General features: G+C 51.8%; 2 protein-coding genes across 2 annotated transcripts; both read right to left on the bottom strand.

The window, feature by feature from the left end:
• Positions 1–7054: 7054 nt before the first annotated feature.
• HOXB5 (homeobox B5) lies at positions 7055–8822 on the bottom strand. Its single transcript, XM_066566942.1, has 2 exons — positions 8273–8822; positions 7055–7302 (listed from the first exon to the last, which is right to left on the bottom strand). Exons 1-2 carry the CDS (start codon positions 8820–8822, stop codon positions 7055–7057), a joined length of 798 nt encoding a protein of 265 aa, XP_066423039.1.
• A 3281-nt stretch (positions 8823–12103) lies between these two features.
• Positions 12104–16053, bottom strand: HOXB6 (homeobox B6). Its single transcript, XM_066566944.1, has 2 exons — positions 15633–16053; positions 12104–12363 (listed from the first exon to the last, which is right to left on the bottom strand). The coding sequence occupies exons 1-2, from the start codon at positions 16051–16053 to the stop codon at positions 12104–12106; spliced, it is 681 nt and encodes a 226-aa protein (XP_066423041.1).
• Positions 16054–17562: the final 1509 nt, after the last annotated feature.

The raw sequence follows: 17562 nt of genomic DNA, 5'->3' as shown, positions 1-17562 counted from the left end.
TTCAGCAGCACCCTGGGCGTGGGGGGCCCGTCCTGCCCAGCGCCCCCAATAGAGGCGGCTTGATGAGGGTTGTAATGAATGCAGATCCTCATCTGGGCTCTGGCAGCCTGGGGAACCTCGGGTTTGGGGGAAAAGAAGGTGATTTAGGGGTTTTTCCCTCCTTTAAATCCCTGGTGATGACAGGAAAGCTTCGGGGCGAGCACAGAGGACAAGGGGACAGAAAAAAGGGGAATTTGCTCTAATGGGACTTTTTTAGGGACAGAGCCAGGTGAGCTCCCAGCGAGGGTCCTCACGCGGCCTTTTTGGGGCAAAAAACCCCGAATTTCAGCGCTGGGCGTTCCCAGGACCCTGAAAGCCTGGAGCAGGAAAGCTTGGCACAAATATTCGGTTTTCGCCCCAGGATTTGGCTGTCCCGGGGGTGCGGCCCGAGCCTGAACCGCTTTGTGTTTGTCCTGTGCTCTGCAGCTGCGGAAGGAGCGATTGTCCCGTGCCTGACGTGTGCCACGGAAGGGGCAGAAAGGATGAAAAATGCCCAGGAAAATGCAAATCCCCGCCTACCTGCACGGTCAGAGCTGCGCTTTCCTGTTTACTCTCCTCGCGCTTCCTTTCGCACCGAAACGGGCGGGGTTTTTTGGGGTTTTTTGGGGTTTTTTTTTTTTTGGTTCTTTGCGGCGGTCGGGATTCATTTTTTTCCTTTATGAAAAGGAAGCCTGGGCCGGGCCCGCGCTCAGCCCCTGACCCCTCGCAGGGTGGGAAATGGGAGCCGGTGACACCTCACAGGAAGAGGGAGGCTGGGCCGAGAAAAACACACACACACACAAAAAAAACCCCATAAAAAACCCCAATAAATCCCTAAAACCGCAGCTTTTTGGGTGGGAAAACCTCCATGAACAGCCCCAGAAACGCTGCAGGTAGAAATCAGAGATCCTGGGGTGGGGGGCAGAGAGGTGGGGCGGGAATTGCAGCCGGGATGCTCCAGGCAAGGAAGGGAACAGCACAGGGTGGGACCCGGGGTCACCCCAGCAAGGAGCTCGTGCCATGGCTGAAAACCCCACTGGGAAACCCCACTGAAAAACCCCATAGCAAAAACAGCACTGAAAAATCCCATTGCTAAAAACCCCATTGAGAAACCCCACTGAAAAATCCCATGGCAAAAACAGCACTGAAAAATCCTACATCTAAAATCCCTATTGGGAAACCCCATTGAAAGACCCCATAGCCAAAAACCCCACTGAAAAATCCCATTGCTAAAAACCCCATTGGGAAACCCCACTGAAAAACCCCATAGCAAAAAACCTCACTGATAAATCCCATAGCCAAAAACCCTATTGGGAAACCCCACTGAAAAACCCCATAGCCAAAAACCCCACTGAAAAATCCCATTGCTAAAAACCCTATTGGGAAACCCCACTGAAAAACCCCATAGCCAAAAACCCCACTGATAAATCCCATTGCTAAAACCCTATTGGGAAACCCCACTGAAAAACCCCATAGCCAAAAGCCCCATTGAGAAACCCCACTGAAAAATCCCATGGCAAAACCAGCACTGAAAAATCCTACATCTAAAATCCCTATTGGGAAACCCCACTGAAAGACCCCATAGCCAAAAACCCCACTGATAAATCCCATTGCTAAAAACCCTATTGGGAAACCCCACTGAAAAATCCCATGGCAAAAACAGCACTGAAAAATCCCATTGCTAAAAACCCCATTGAGAAACCCCACGGAAAAATCCCATGGCCAAAACTCCACTGAAAAATCCTACATCTAAAAACCCTATTGGGAAACCCCAGTAAAAAACCCCATGGCAAAAACAGCACTGAAAAATCCCATTGCTAAAAACCCCACTGGGAAACAGCACTGAAAAACCCCATAGCCAAAAACCCCCACTGATAAATCCCATAGCCAAAAACCCCACTGAAAAACCCCATAGCCAAAACCCCATTGGAAAACTCCACTGGGAAACTCCACTGAAAAATCCCATGGCTGAAAACCCCACTGGAAAACCCCACTGAAAAACCCCATAGCTCAAAGCTCCACTGAAAAATCCCAGAGCTAAAAACCCCATAGGGAAACCCCATAGCTAAAAACCCCATAGGGAAACCCCATAGCTAAAAACCCCATAGGGAAACTCCACTGCAAAATCCCACAGCCAAAAACCCCACTGGAAAACCCCACAGCCAAAAACCCCATTGGGAAACCCCACAGCCAAAAACCCCATTGGGAAACCCCACAGCCAAAAACCCCATGGAAAACCCCACAGACAAATACCCCACTGGGAAACCCCACAGCCAAAAACCCCATTGGGAAACCCCACAGCCAAAAACCCCATGGAAAACCCCAAACTCTGCTTTTTCCCCCTCAAAACCCCACAGTGGCTGCAGGCACGAGGTGGATTCAAGGTCAAAAACCCCAAACTGGGGCTCCTGTGGGACGAGCGGGTTTGAGAGGGAACTTTGTCCAGAAATCCCCAAAAAACGAAACTTTGGGAGTGGGGACGGACGGACGGACGGACGGATGGATGGAGGGATGGATGATGGATGGATGGTCCTGGAATTTTGGGAACACGAGGGTTTTGGGGTCCAGGCACATCCCAAATCCCCACGAAAGCCAAGATTTGGGATCAGGACGGGATTTGGGATCAGGACGGGATTTGGGATCGGGACAGGATTTGGGATCAGGATGGGATTTGGGATCGGGACAGGATTTGGGATCAGGATGGGGTTTGGGATCAGGACGGGATTTGGGATCAGGACGGGAGTTGGGATCAGGATGGGGTTTGGGATCAGGACGGGATTTGGGATCAGGATGGGATTTGGGATCGGGACAGGATTTGGGATCAGGATGGGATTTGGGATCGGGACAGGATTTAGGATCAGGATGGGAGTTGGGATCAGGATGGGGTTTGGGATCAGGATGGGAGTTGGGATCAGGATGGGGTTTGGGATCAGGATGGGGTTTGGGATCAGGACGGGATTTGGGATCAGGACAATTCCATTTTTAACCCCAGAAGGGCCGGGGAGGGTGAAGGAGGCCAAGGCCAAGGCCGATCCCACCCCAACAGCACCAAACCTTCCCAAAATTGGGTACAAATCCTCAATTCTGAGGCCGAAATCCCCTTCAAACAGCAACTCGGCCTGAAAACCCCACAAATCTCTTCCTTTTCCCCTGGGGAGGGCCCCAAATTCCCCAATTTCCAGAGCTGGGGGAGCTCGGCCCCGAATTTTGCTGGTGGGGCCGGAGATTTTGGGAGCCACATGGAGCAGGAGAGGAGAAAGAGCCCGAGGGAGGAAAAACGATCTCCAAAGTGCGCGAAAATGGGGGAAAAAATGACAAAAAATACAAAAGGAGAAGGACATGTGTCCACCAAATGTGGCACGAGGGTGAGAAAAAGGGAGAAGGAGAAGGAAAAACAAAAGAAAAGGGGAAAAAAAAGGGAAAAAAAAAAAAGCAAAGTTTGCTGCGAATCCCAGACCCGCCCCAAGCCCCAGCAGCGCTTTGGCTCCGAGCTCGTATTTTAAATTTAATTGGATTTTTACCAAGGGAGGGAGGGAGGAGCCGCTTCAGGTGTGAAGATGCCACAACTGAAGTTCCCCCCCCAAAAAAAAAAACCAAAAAAAAACCCCCAAAAAAACCCCACAGCGGCACCTCCAGCATCTCCAGGCTGGGAATTTTGGGGTTTTTCCCCCATTTTTTTGCTCCACCTGCCCAAATTCTGCGGGGCCACCTGCCCGGCTCAGCCAATGGCCCCAAATTTTCCCGAATTTTCTTTTTTTTTTTTTTTTGGCGGGGAAGGGAGAGGGGCGAAGGCGGCTCGGGGGGCTCCAGATGCAGGAGCAGCAGCTCCTGGGGTTATTTATTATTTTTCTGTAGCACTCGAAGCCCCAGACACAAGAGCGGTCATTCAGGGTCTCCAGATGGCAGGGCCGGAGCGCGGAAATGCGAGGACACTCGATCCTGCTCAGTGTCTGCGCTTGCTCGGGGGGAGGAAACCCAAGGGGGAACGGAAAAAAAAGAGAAAAAAAAAGAAAAAAAAAGAGAAAAAAAATAAATAAAGGCCTGAGGCAAAAAAAAAAAAAAAATTAAAAAAAAAATTCACAAAAAATCAGCAAAGCACAAAAAGCACCGCAAATAAAGCAAAGAAAGCCCAAAGAGCCCAGGCAGCCAAGGGGAGGCGGGGAGGAGGAAGAGGAGGGAAAAGCGGAATTTTCCGGGCGAGCAGGTGAGCAGGGAAGGTGAGGCCGGAGGGCACTGAGATGCAAATGGCCCCGAGCCGCCTCCTGTCCCCTCTCAGGGACAGCGCCAGCCCCAAACTTGGCCTCGCGTCCCTGCCGGGCCTCGCAGAAGGGATTTGCAGCAAATTTTCACCGATTTCTCTCATTTTTTTCCCCTATTTTCCCCCATTTTCCAGCCCGAGTTCCCAGGCGGGCCTGGGAGCTGGGCTGGAAACCCCTCCTTAAAACCGGGATGAAAACTGCCAGAGTCGAACCAAGCCCCGCCAACGTTCGCAAACAGATCTTTTAGGGTTTTTTGGAGGTTTTTTTTGGGGTTTTTTTTTGGGGTTTGTCTTTCAAAGCAGAGAATATTTGAGGAACTTACTCGGAGCGCTGCAGTCCCCGGGCCGCGCACAACATTGGTCACCCCGCGGCTGCAGCGTTTACCTCTCATCTGGAAAAGCGCTCACCCGGCGCTGCCCCCGACGAGGCAAAGCGAGCGCTTAAAGTGTCACTTAACATTCTGGAGAATGTGAAATATATTGGACATTGTCAACTCCCCAAAACCATAAAACTAAACTTTATGGGGCTCACGTGACCGCGGGGAGCCAGTGAGGGGTATCTGGCTGAGCTCCGGGCGAGTTTTATGATCTAACTTCGAGATAAAATCCCCCTCCTATCCATTTTGACATCTTTAAATGTCACGGAGCCACTTTTGGGAGAGTTCGCGATCGGTAACCAAAAAAAAAAAAAAGGAAAAAAAAAAAGGAAAAAAAACCAAAAAGGAAAAAAAAAATTAAGGAAAAAAATAATGATTACCAAGGGGAAGGCGAGCAAATGGTTTGGGATCTGACAGTCCACTTCACATCCCTCTCAAAATCACTTAAGAAGTACCCAAACAGTGGCAGAGATTAAGTTTGGTAAGTTCCGAGCTCAACTTTCCTTGCTGCGAGCCTGAGCGGGGCTGCGGAGGTGCCAGAGGCGTCGCGCTAAGCTCGGCTTTAGACCGAGCTTTTCTGGGCCGGCCCAGGGGCCGATTTTGGCCATCGCTGCCGGTGCGCGGGGGCGGCGGCCGCGGTTTCCGAGCTAAGCCGGGACTAAGAGGTAAAACCCGCCCGGAGCAGCAGCGCAGGGCTCAGCTCCAGCCAGGAAGGATCCGATTTCCAAGCCCGCTCTACCAAAACCGCGGCTCTGCGCTGCTGGCGCGGCCTCTGCCGCCTCCGCCGATGCCAGCGCGGATTTCGGGGGGTCCGGCCGGGCCGAGCGCCCCCGAGGGCTCGGGGATGGCGCCGGGGCCGCTCGGGGCAGGGAAATTCCCCTCGGCCGCGGCGCTCGGGGCGCGCTCGGCGCTTTTGGGGGCGATGCTCGCGGTGCAGCCCGCGCGGTGCCGGCGTTTGGCGATCCTGGGCGGATTTCGGGGCAGACCCGGGGGGTTTGGGGGCATTTTGGGGCATTTTGGGGCATTTTGGGGCGTTCCTGACGCCCAGCGGAGGCTGAGGGGCTGCCGGGCACCCGGCGGCCGGGGCAGGCTGAGGGTTCGGGGGGCTCGCAGGGGACAAGAAGGCGACCGGGAGCCTTTGAGAGTCGGGGAAACGTTTATTGGAGTTCGAGTAAAGCTACAAACAAATACAAAAAGCTGCTTGGCCGAGCAGTGCCCGGCTGCGAGACATGACAGAGGCCATTTTTACACAGAACACCGCATCCACTCTGCCCACTACGACCCGGCTATGACTCACGGCAGAAATATTTCTAATATTTACAAACACCAGAGCACTCCAGCGTCGCCCTCCGCTTTTGTACATTTTTTTTTCTTTTTTTTCTTTTTTTTTTCTCTTTTTTTTTTCCTTTTTTTTGTTTTTTGTTGGTTTTTTTGAGTTATTAATTATTGGTATCATTATCAATTTTTAATAGTGAAGTTCACCCACGTCTAAGAGTACGCCTTGGAATGAGGCTGGGATTAGAAATCCCGGCCTGGAGTTTGGACTAAAACACAGACTGGACAATTTTAAGACAGAAAGATACAAGAGCTGCTTCTCTTTTTTTTTTTTTTTTTTTTAATATATTTTTTTCTATTTTTTTCCATTTTTGTTGGGTTTTTTAAAGACTTTTTTTTTTTTTTTTCTGCGACTGTAGTGCAGGAAGCCCCGATTTTCGCTTAGGCAGAGAAAAACTCACCCGAGAGCAGGAAACTCGGAAAAAAAAGCGGAGGGGGGGTAAAAAAATTAAAAAAAAAAAACAAAAAAAGAAGAAAATCCCAACAAATAAAGCGAGAACCGTATCTGTTCTGGATTCATAAATAAGTTATCACATTCAAGGGCTCACAGAACACATGCCAGCTTTCCAGAAAGCACCAAGAGAGCACGGACACACACATTTAGAAGAACAACGAGAGCAGGAGGAGCATCTGGAAATAAAATTTAATATTTTTTTTTCCTTGTTTTTAAACAAACAAACAAACAACAAAAAAAACCCCACAAAAACTTGCGGAAGGGAGCTCAGTCCTGGGCTGAGGACACCCCCAGGAGCTGCTTTGGGGGGCGATCAGCCCCGAGGGTGCCTCGCTGCGCCGTCCTCCCAAACCGCGCATCTGCCGCTCCTTTCTTTATTTCATTATTCGCTTTATTTCATTATTCGCTTTTTTTCATTATTCGCTTTTTTTCATTATTCGCTTTTTTTCATTATTCGCTCGGGGCTTTCGCTGTGGTTTTGGGGTTTTGTGTTTTTTTATTTTAATTTTTTTTCTATTTTTTTTTTTTTCGCCTCCTCCTCCTCCTCCTCCTCCTCTTCTCCTTCCTCTTCGCCTCCTGCTCGTTCCGGCCGCGGTTTGTGGCCGGCGAGGCTCAGGGCTGGAAGGCGCTGCCGGCCGAGGCCAGGCTCATGCTTTTCAGTTTGTTGTCCTTCTTCCACTTCATGCGCCGGTTCTGGAACCAGATTTTGATCTGGCGCTCGCTCAGGCACAGCGCGTGGGCGATCTCGATTCGCCTCCTGCGGGTGAGGTATCTGTTGAAGTGGAATTCCTTTTCCAGCTCCAGGGTCTGGTAGCGCGTGTACGCTGTCCTCGCCCTCTTCCCGTCTGGTCCAGTCATGTCTGGGTAACACGGACAACACCGGGGTTGGGGTTTGCTCTTTCTGCTCGCATTTCCTCTATTTTTATTTTTATTTTTTCCGCCTATTTTTAAATTTTCAGGCCTATTTTTCGCGCTTTTAATTTTTAATTTTTTTTTTTAACAGTAGAAAGCTGCGAATTGCCCCCAATTAACAGCACCCCCCCCCTTCCTCCCGTGTCTCCTTCTTCTCCCACCCCACCTCGCCCACGTGTGGAGCCCCCCGGCCCCTCCAGACCCCGATTCCCCACTCGTGTCCATCACTGAGCAGCCCCGGGCGCCGCTGCCCTCGCTCTGCTCTCCCTCCCGGCTGCGCCCTCGCAGCTTTGGGGCAGAGAATCGGGGATTTTTGAGCTCAGAGCCGAGCTCGGGGGCGGCTCTGCCCCTGCCGGGGCTCTCCTGGCGGCTTTGGGGCTTTGGCAAGGGCGGCTCGAAAGGAAACCGGGGCAGGACGGGGCTGCGAGCCCCATCTGCGCCTCCAGCTCCATTTTGATGCTCGATTCTTCCCTTTCCACCCACCCCGAGAAACCTCCCCGGCCTCGGTTTTTGAATCACCTTCTCCCAGCACCCGCGCGGTGCCGAGGGCTTCGGGAAAGCGCCGGTTTGGCGGCGGGGAGGGCGAAAGGGAAAATAAAATCGGCCCCCACAAACACACGGACACACGCAGCCCCCCCCCGGCCCTCCGCAGGCGCCAGAGGCAGCTTTAGAGCGAGAAATACAAAAGCAATAAATAGCTGCGATTCTGATCAAAGCAAGCGCCTCCGCCGAATAAAGGGAAGGAGAGAGCGGAAAAAAAGAAAAAAGCGAGCGGGGCTGGGGGGGGGGAGGGAAAAAAAGAGGGGAAAGGGGGGGAAAAAAGAGAAAGAAACAGCGGAGAAAAGGAGCGAGGTGGGGTGGGGGGGATGTGCGGCAAGAAATGAACAGGCACAAGGACGGAAAAAGAAGGAGCTGTACCATGGCTAATGTGAAGTTTCCTCATCCAAGGGAATATCTGAGGTGCCTGCCCTTCTGTCGCTGCCGTGGAGGTCGCGATGGGCTCTGCCTGCGCTCGGGGGATGCTGCTGCTTATTGGAGTGCCCTCGTCGGCTCCCGAGGACGCGCTGGTCTCGTCTAGTTCTGTGAAATTTGTGTTGGTGCTGCTGGCAGCAGGAGCCGGCTCGGAGGGGGACGGGGCGGGTTTGCCTCCGTGGCTCTCGCTGTTGGAGCAGGGCAGGGAGTCGGGAGAAGATAAGGAGCAGCTGGACGCCTGTCTAAACCTGCTCTCCTGAGCTGGAGAAGGGAAACCGCGGGAGCTCTCGCCCACAGCCCCAAAGTGACTGGAGGAGGCTGAGCGGTTGATGCTAAGGTCCATCCCATTGTAGTTGTAGCCATAAGAGCTGGAATGCATGGTGCTTGAATCTCTGTAAGAACCGTTCATGGAACTGCCGGTCCCATAATTTAGTAACTGATAGTCGGGGCCATTTGGGTAGCGCCCTGAGAACGAGTTTACAAAGTAAGAGCTCATTTGGGTTATTTTGGAGGGCTTGATTTGTGGCTCGTGGTCGTTATAACCCCGTGCTTGACGATTTATGATGTATTAATGAATTATAGCAATGCACTGTACTTCGTTTTTGCTATGTATGCGGCCAAATATGGGGGGAGGGTGGGGGGTGCGTTTGGGCGTCACGTGCTTTTGTTGACCAGTCGTAAATTCTCGCTGATGACCTCAAGAGGTAATTCATGCTCTATGGTTACAAATAATGACGAGCGCGGAGCCGCTTTAGGCCCAAAGTCGCCCCAAATCCGCCGCCGCCATCGCCCCCCGCCTGGGCGGAGCGCGCCACCTGCCGGCCGCGCCGCGCCACTGCAGCCTGCGCCCCCCCCTTCCTCCTCCTCCTCTCCCCAAAAAAAAAAAAATAATCAAAAAACCAAAAAAAAAATTCAAAAAATCCCCTTCGCCCCCACTCGGTTCAGCTCCGTTTTGCTTTTTTGAAAAAAGGAGAAAAATGTATTTAAAAAGAAAAAAGCAGGGGAGTGAGGAGAGGGTGCGGCGCGTTCCCGGGCTCGGGGTTTTCCTGGAGAAGTCTCGGTGTTGGAAAAGCGCTGGAGAAGTTTGGGATGAGGTTTTGGGTGCCTGGGAGGCCTCTGGGGGGTCCGCAGTTGGAAGGAGTGGCGAGGAGGAGCTGCGGGAGATTTTGGGGCGGTTTCTCCGTGGAAAAGTCGAGGTTCCTCCAGCCAGGAGCTCGCACCTCAGTTCTGGAGGGGAGAAAAGAAACTGGGGGGAAAGACGGGCGGGAGAAAGGGAAAAGAGGCGAAATCCGGCCGCTGGAGTGGTTGGCAGCGTTGGTTTTTAGGATGTTCCTGCTCCTGAGCGTCTCCAGGTCCTCTTTGAGCCTTGGGCTGCGAGGTTTTCCCTCCCCGTTTGTTGCCCTGCAAGGAACATCGGGGAGCAAAAGCGCTCGGAAACCGGGGAGAGCGTGGGGAAAGAGCTGGAGTTTTTTAGGCATTACTTTCCTCTTTTTCCTCTCCTTCTTCTCTTTTCTCCGTCTCTCTCCTTGTTTATTTTTTTTTAATTTTTCTTTTCTTTCTTTTTGTCCTTTTTTTTTTTAAATTTTTTTTTCCTTTCCCTCCTTCCGAGGCACTTTCGGAATTTCGTGCGCTCGCCTGCAACTCGTTGGGAATTATGCGCCATATTGAAAGTGACATATAATTATAATAATTACGGGCAATGAAAAGCGTGGCAATAATAGCAAATGTCCTACAGCTGTGAAGCTTCTGCATGAATTGATTTTAAGAGTGGCTGGCATTAAAAGCGCCTCGTGGCGCGGGGGGGACGCGCTCCCACCCGGGGCTTTCTGGTGGCCACGAGCTGCGCCCCGCTCGCCCCTTCCCGGAGCCTTTCCAGCCCCAGATCCCTCAGCAGATCACAGCAAAAAACCGCAAAAAAAATTCCTCTCCTCTCATTCCATTCCCCCACACGCGCACACCAAAAGTTGGGGATTTCGCAAGGAAATTCCTCGCTGAGGAGCGCGAAACCTTCCCCGTCCCATCCCCAGCCAAGGCAAGGAGCCGCTGGGCGGAGAAAATAAAAATCTGCCCTTTCCAAGGAGCGCAATTCAGGATTTCCCCCACTTCTTTCCTCCAGTTTAAACGGGCGCTCATTCCTGGCATTGAGAATTTTCAATGCGAATTTTCAACGCGAATTTTCAACGCGAATTTTCAATGAGAATTTTCAATGAGAATTTTTTTTTTTTTCCGGGGGTAAATTCCTTGGAAAGCTGGAATATTTTTAATTTTTTTTTTTTTTTTTTTTTTTGCGCCACATCTCTCTTTGATTCGGGGGCACGGAGCGAGGGGAGCAGATGTTTGAAAGATGCTGGGCAAATGTTGGGTGGCTTCGGCGGATAAATGAGAGCGCGTTTTTGCCCGTTCCCTTGATTTATTGTGGAGATGGGACGGGCGTTTCGTCATAACTCTTTGTACTGTAACAATAAAAAGAAAAAGAGAGAGAACGAGAGAGAGAGGGAGCGGTGCTGAGGCAGAGATGTCAGCCAGGAAATGCTCCTGGCCAGAGGGCTCCAAAAAAAGGGGGGAAAATCAGAATTTTCTGCGATCCCGCGCAGGGCCAGGGGACATCGTCACCCAGAGGGCGGCGAAAATTCTCCTTTTCACCCCCTGGAAAAGGGAGAATTCCCCTCCAAGCAGCGCCAAGAACGACAGGGGAGGGCTGTGGGGTGAGATCGAAGCCTTGGCTTTTATTAGAGAATTCCATGTTCATACCTAAGACAAACTCCAAACACAACACGTACAAAAATTAATAAAATAGAACTTTCTGTCGTTGTTCTTCTCGGGTTTTTTTTTCTTGTTTTTTTTCTTGTTTTTTTCCTGCAGCCTCGTAGGTAGTACTCAGTTCTTTCAGTAGATTTCTCCTTTTTAAAATAAAAAATAAAAAAAGGCAAAAAAAAAAAACAAAAAAGGAAAAAAACAAAAAACCCAAAAAACCCTACCAAAAACAAACACCCCCAAACTAATTACAAAGAACCTCAGGGTTGGATTAATTTACCAAAGGAGTAAAAAATTTTAAAAAAAATTTAAAAAAAATATAAAGAAAAGAAAAGGAAAAGAAACCCCAACTTATGTCAACCGTGCATGAACCATTTGTACAAAATTAGGACAATAAACACCCCAAATGACAGATATTGCAGCACTTCCATTAAATACAAGAGTTAGCGGATTACTAACAGTGACACCAAGGGTAGAAACACGGCTAGGAGTCCTTTTTTTTTTTTTTTTTAATTTTTTTTTAAATTTTTTTCCCCTTTTTTCTCTTTCCCTTCCCTTCCCTCCTTCTCTCTCTCCGTCTCTTCACTTTTTCATTATTATTCTTGTGATTATTATCATTGTTATTATTCCATTTCGTGGAATAATAATGGGAGGGAAGGGGGGGGGCAGAGCGGGAGGGAAAGGGCAACAAAACCCCTCAAAACGCCGCTAGAAACCCGATTAATTTCGCGTTTTTTTGTTTGTTCCTGGACAAAACCAGCGGGGATCGGAGCCCGGGGCGGCTGCGGCCCAAACTTTGCGGGATTTGCCCCAGCGAGGAGCGGGGATTCCCCGCAGGAGCCCGCGGCCCTCATCCCCTCCTCTCACACATTCCCTCCTCAATTCCAATTCTTTAGCGTTTTCTGAGCTTTAAATAACTTTTTTTTTGTTGTCGTTGTTGCTTTTTTTTCTCTCTCTTTTTTTTTTAATTTTTTAATTTTTTTTTTGAATTTTTTTTTTTTAATTTTGACATTTTCTCCCGCATCACTCGGCCGCTTTCTCCTCCTCCTCCTCGGCGCTGAGCTGCGCGGAGCTGAGCAGTTTGTTCTCCTTTTTCCACTTCATGCGGCGGTTCTGGAACCAGATCTTGATCTGGCGCTCGGTCAGGCACAGCGAGTGCGCGATCTCGATGCGGCGCCGCCGGGTCAGGTAGCGGTTGAAGTGAAATTCCTTCTCCAGCTCCAGCGTCTGGTAGCGCGTGTAGGTCTGGCGGCCCCGGCGGCCGCTCGGCCCGAAGGACGAACCTGGGGGAGCCGGAGAGGGGAAAATCAGCCAAAAAACCCCGCAGGAAACGGCCCGGGGAATGCGGGGGAAAGCATAAAAATGTGTAGGGAAATAGGGGGGGATACAAGGAAATAGGGGGGAAATAGGGGGGGATACAAGGAAATAGGGGGGAATATAAAAATGTGTAGGGAAATAGGGGGGATACAAGGAAATAGGGGGGAATATAAAAATGTGTAAGGAAATAGGGGGAAAATATAAAAATGTGTAAGGAAATAGGGGGGGATACAAGGAAATAGGGGGGAATATAAAAATGTGTAAGGAAATAGGAGGGGATACAAGAAAATAGGGGGGAATATAAAAACGTGTAAGGAAATAGGGGGAAAATATAAAAATGTGTAAGGAAATAGGGGGGGATACAAGGAAATAGGGGGGAATATAAAAATGTGTAAGGAAATAGGAGGGGATACAAGAAAATAGGGGGGAAATAGGGGGAAATACAAGGAAATAGGGGGGAATATAAAAACGTGTAAGGAAATAGGAGGGGATACAAGAAAATAGGGGGAAAATAGGGGGAAATACAAGAAAATAGGGAGGAATGTAAAAATGTGTAAGGAAATAGGGGGAAAATATAAAAATGTGTAAGGAAATAGGGGGGGAAAGGGGGAAAATATAAAAATGTGTAAGGAAATAGGGGGGATACAAGAAAATGGGGGGGAATAGGGGGAAATATTAAAAAAATAGAAGAAAATCGGGGGAAACACAAGAAAATAGGGGGAAATAGGGGGAATATAGAAATGTGTAAGGAAATAGGGGGGAACACAAGAAAATAGGGGGGGATGGGGGAAAGAGGGGGAAATATAAAAAAAATAGAAGAAAATAGGGGGAAATGGAAGAAAATAAGGGGGAGTATTAAAAAATAGAAGAAAATAAGGGGGAAAGGGGAATTAAGGGGAAAATAAAGGGGAATTAAGGGAGAAACAGGGGGAATAGGAGAAATGGGGGATATAAGGGGAAAATGGAAGAAAATTTGGGGGGAAATAAAGGGAAATGGGGGGAATTAAGGGAGAAGTAGGGGGAATAGGGGGAATTAGGGGGAAATATGGGGAAAGAGGGGGGAAAGAGGGGAATAGAAGAAAATGTAAGGAAATAGGGGGGAAAGAGAGGAAATAGGGGGAGTTAGGGGGAAACAGGGGAAATAAGGGGGAAATACGGGGAATTCGGGGAAAATGAGGGGAAACAGCGGAAATAAGGGGGCATAGAAGGAAATAGGGGGAAATAAGTGGGAAACAGAGAAAAATGGAGGGAAATAGAGGAGGGCGGAAGGAGGAACACGGAGTTCGATTTTGGAGACGGTGCGGAGGGGGCCCTGAGCAGCTCCAGGAGGGCACTCGGGGCGGCCCGGCCGGGCAGGGGGGGTTGAGCCGGGCTTTGGGCACGGGGGGGTTTGAGCCGGGCTTTGGGCAGGGGGGGTTGAGCCGGGCTTTGGGCACGGGGGGTTTGAGCCGGGCTTTGGGCACGGGGGGTTTGAGCCGGGCTTGGGGCACGGGGGGTTTGAGCCGGGCTTTGGGCACGGGGGGTTTGAGCCGGGCTCAAGGCAGGGGGGTTTGAGCCGGGCTTTGGGCACGGGGGGTTTGAGCCGGGCTTTGGAAAGGGGGGGTTTGAGCCGGGCTTTGGGCACGGGGGGTTTGAGCCGGGCTTTGGAAAGGGGGGGTTTGAGCCGGGCTTTGGGCACGGGGGGTTGAGCCGGGCTTTGGAAAGGGGGGTTGAGCCGGGCTTTGGGCACGGGGGGGTTTGAGCCGGGCTTTGGGCACGGGGGGTTTGAGCCGGGCTTTGGAAAGGGGGGGTTTGAGCCGGGCTCAGGTCAGGGGGGGTTTGAGACGGGCTTTGGAAAGGGGGGGTTGAGCCGGGCTTTGGAAAGGGGGGTTTGAGCCGGGCTTTGGAAAGGGGGGGTTGAGCCGGGCTTTGGAAAGGGGGGGTTGAGCCGGGCTTTGGAAAGGGGGGTTTGAGCCGGGCTTTAGGCACGGGGGGTTTGAGCCGGGCTTTAGGCAGGGGGGTTTGAGCCGGGCTCAGGGCAGGGGGGTTTGAGCCGGGCTCAGGGCACGGGGGGTTTGAGCCGGGCTTTGGAAAGGGAGGGTTTAAGCCGGGCTCAGGGCAGGGGGGTTGAGCCGGGCTCAGGGCAGGCAGACAAGGCCAGACCCATCTCGTTCGGGGTCCTGAGGCACCTCAAGGTGTTCCCGGCCCCCCCGCGCCCGTTCCGCCCCGCGGCAGGGCCGGAATAGATGGGGGCATTTAAGCCATAATGAAGTGAATCGATCTGCCCCAAGCCCGCGTTAAAGAGGACGCAACACTCGATGTCCCCGCGCTAATGGACACCAATTTGGAACTTAAAAGGCAACAAATGCGTCTAAACATGGGCAAGGAGAGCAGGGAGGCTGCTGGTATTTTTCTTTCCCGTCCCCCCGTACCCCACCGCCTCCACTTATCTAATTTTTAAAAAATTATTATTGCAGTTCTGATTGAGGAAACAGCACTTAAAGAAGCCATCTATCACCGGGGAGGGGGGGAAAGAAAACCAGGAAAATCCTCCCCAGGCAGACTTTTCATTACGTGCGAGCCGCATTACAAATGCAACCGTCTGCCTTTAAACACTTTTTCCATCATTTAATTCTGGCTCGGAGAGAGAGAGGGAGAGAGGGAGAGGAGCTGCGAGGGGCGCGGGCCGGGGCCGTGTGTGTAAAGCCATCCAGATCTGATTTAGAGGAGAGATCTCCGTGTGCGTGTGGGGCACAGACAGAGACAAATCGCTGTCGCTGAGTGACACGCGAACAGGAATGTGGCAAAAAGAGAGGGGGAAAAAAAAGGGGGAAAACCAGAAAAAAAAAAAAACCCCAACAAACAAACACACCAAGGGAGGGAGTGGGAGAGAAATTCAGAAATTCAGGAATTCAGAAATTCAGGAATTCAGGAATTCAGGAATTCAGGAATTCAGGAATTCGGGAATTCAGGAATTCAGGAATTCAGGAATTCAGGAATAATAATTCAGTTCTGGGGTGGGAGCGTTTCTAGCTCGGGGTGGAGCGGGGGGGATCTCGGAGCGCTCGGAAGTTTTGCTGCGTGTTCGGAGCCCGAGTTCCCCCGCTGGAAGTTTGGGCTCTAAAACCGAACCTTCCTCCTGCTCCCCTCGCTCGCGCTCTCTCTCTCTCTCTCCCCCTCCCTGGCGGTAACAAATAAGAAAAAGGGGAGGGAGGAGGAGATTGATGCATTTATTGCTGGAAAAGAGAAAACTCACTATTGCAAGAGTTCATCCGCTGCATCCAGGGGTAAACCGGCGCGGAACACTTTTGCTCCTCGCTCTCTCCGAAGGCGCTTTTGCCGTGCGCGCAGTCCTTGCGCGCCTCGGCGCCGAAGGAGGGCACCTGGTCCAGGCTGGGAGGGGCGCACGCCGGCTCCTTGTCCCTGAAAAAGCCGCCGGGCCCGTAGTCGCAGGCGGAGGCGCGGCCGCCGAACGCCGCGGAGCTCTGCTGGTAGTAAGGAGAGGAGGAGGAGGAGGAGGAGGAGTAGCCCTTGTCCTGCGCGGCTCCATAGGTGCCCGGGTAGTGCCGCAAAGGGTCCGCGTAGCCCGAGGGGTAGAGCGGGAGCTGTCCCAGGAAGGGCTCCTGCCCCGCCGCCAGGCTCACCGGGAAGGTCGAGTTGACAAAATAAGAACTCATCGGAAAGGAGAGAGACAGAGAGGAGAGAGATTTCCCCCCTTTTTTTTTTCTTTCTTTTTTTTTTTTTCCCTTTTTTTTCCTTTTTTTTTCCTTTTTTTTTTTTTTTTTTTTTTTTTTTTTTTTTTTTGCCGCGTGTGTGTGTGCGTGTGCGTGCCGTCCTTTTTTTTGCCCGGGCTTTATGATTTGTTGTGTTTTATAGTCCAAGTGGTTTAGCTATTAGCGGTATATCGGAGATTGGGTTTTAGCTGAAGGGAGATGGCGTGGTGCCAGCGAGGGACACAAGGAAATACAACCATCTGATCACGGGCTGACCAATAGCAGGCGCCTGAGGTTGCAAAATAGCACCCATGAGGAGCCGAGATTGCACCAGGGACCCCCAAGAACAAACCGTCCACCCCCTTTTCCCTCCCTTTTAAACAACAGAGAGGCACCCCCTTAACCAAATAGAAAACCTCTGCCGAAAGGAGCCTTCTCCCGGCGCTCCGCGAGCTTCATAAATAAATAAACGCGCGGTGCCCCCGCTCCCCTCCTCCTCCTCCTCCTCCTCCTCCTCCTCCTCCTCCTCGCCCTCCCCTCTTCCTCTCCCTCCCCCGGAGCGCGCCCGTCCGCGCGGATGGCGCTGCGAGCGCCGAAATTTTCGTATTTGCGCCCAAAACCCGCGCGCGGGGTCCCCGGCGGAACCGTGCGGAGCGGGGGGGGGTGGGGGGGGTAAAGAGAGAAAGAACAAAAAATTTTTAAAAAGTTCATTCCCGGCGGCGGCCAAACTTTAACCCCGGTCCCGAAATGAGCTCAGGGGGACGGGGCGGGGAAAGAGCAGAGAAATGAAATTCAAAAGTTGCTCTGTGCCAAGTTCGCAAGGACGAGACCCCGCGGCGGGGGCTGCGCCGGGCTTTGGACAAGTTCGGCGGCTCCGCGCCGCGCTAATTAGCGCTAATTAACGCCGCCCGCTCCGCGCGGCCCCAGCGCAGCCTCCGCCGCGGCTCCGCGCTTTCGTGGGAAAAGCTCCGCGGTTCGGGAGAGAAATGGCAAATGGGAAACGCTGGAAAACACTGGAAAACACTGGAAAATAATGGGAATGTTTCCTCCGCGCTCCGGCCGGAGCCGCTCTCCCCCGCATTGTGCCCTCTTGCGTTTTTTGTTAATGCCAGACCCGCGCCCGACCTTTTATGGCCAAAGCCGAGCTCGGGGCGAGGGGAAAAGCGGAATTTATCGAGGGGGGGTGCAGGGGAGCGGAGCCCCCCCGTTCGAGCCCCTCCGCACCACCAAACACCGATTTTCGCCCATTTAAACCCCGCCAAAGGTGACGCCGAAAGTCCCCGTGCCCCTGAAAGCTCCGCTTTGCGCTGGGGTTTTTAATTATTTTTGGGGTTTTTTTTTTTGTTATTTTTGCTTCGCCCGGATTTCCTGGCTTGGCTCTACCTGCGCATCCCCCCCCGAGCTCCTCGCTGGCTCAAGGTGGGGTTGAGGCTCCTCTCGCCGCTTTTTTGTTGTTTTTTTTTTTTTCTTTCT

The sequence above is a fragment of the Molothrus aeneus genome, chromosome 28, assembly GCF_037042795.1.
Source record: "Molothrus aeneus isolate 106 chromosome 28, BPBGC_Maene_1.0, whole genome shotgun sequence".
NCBI classification, from domain to species: Eukaryota; Metazoa; Chordata; class Aves; order Passeriformes; family Icteridae; genus Molothrus; species Molothrus aeneus.
Note: the sequence above shows the minus strand (reverse complement) of the source record. Positions and strands in the feature narration are given on the sequence as shown.

Bases quoted from the DNA above. Each gene is read 5' to 3' on its own strand.
- HOXB5 (XM_066566942.1), bottom strand. From the start codon at position 8,822: ATGAGCTCTTACTTTGTAAACTCGTTCTCAGGGCGCTACCCAAATGGC. The intron at 7,303-8,272 runs GTACAGCTCCTT...CGTGTTACCCAG, and splicing joins GAAACTTCACATTAGCCATG to ACATGACTGGACCAGACGGG.
- HOXB6 (XM_066566944.1), bottom strand. From the start codon at position 16,053: ATGAGTTCTTATTTTGTCAACTCGACCTTCCCGGTGAGCCTGGCGGCG. The intron at 12,364-15,632 runs GTGAGTTTTCTC...CGGCTCCCCCAG, and splicing joins GCGGATGAACTCTTGCAATA to GTTCGTCCTTCGGGCCGAGC.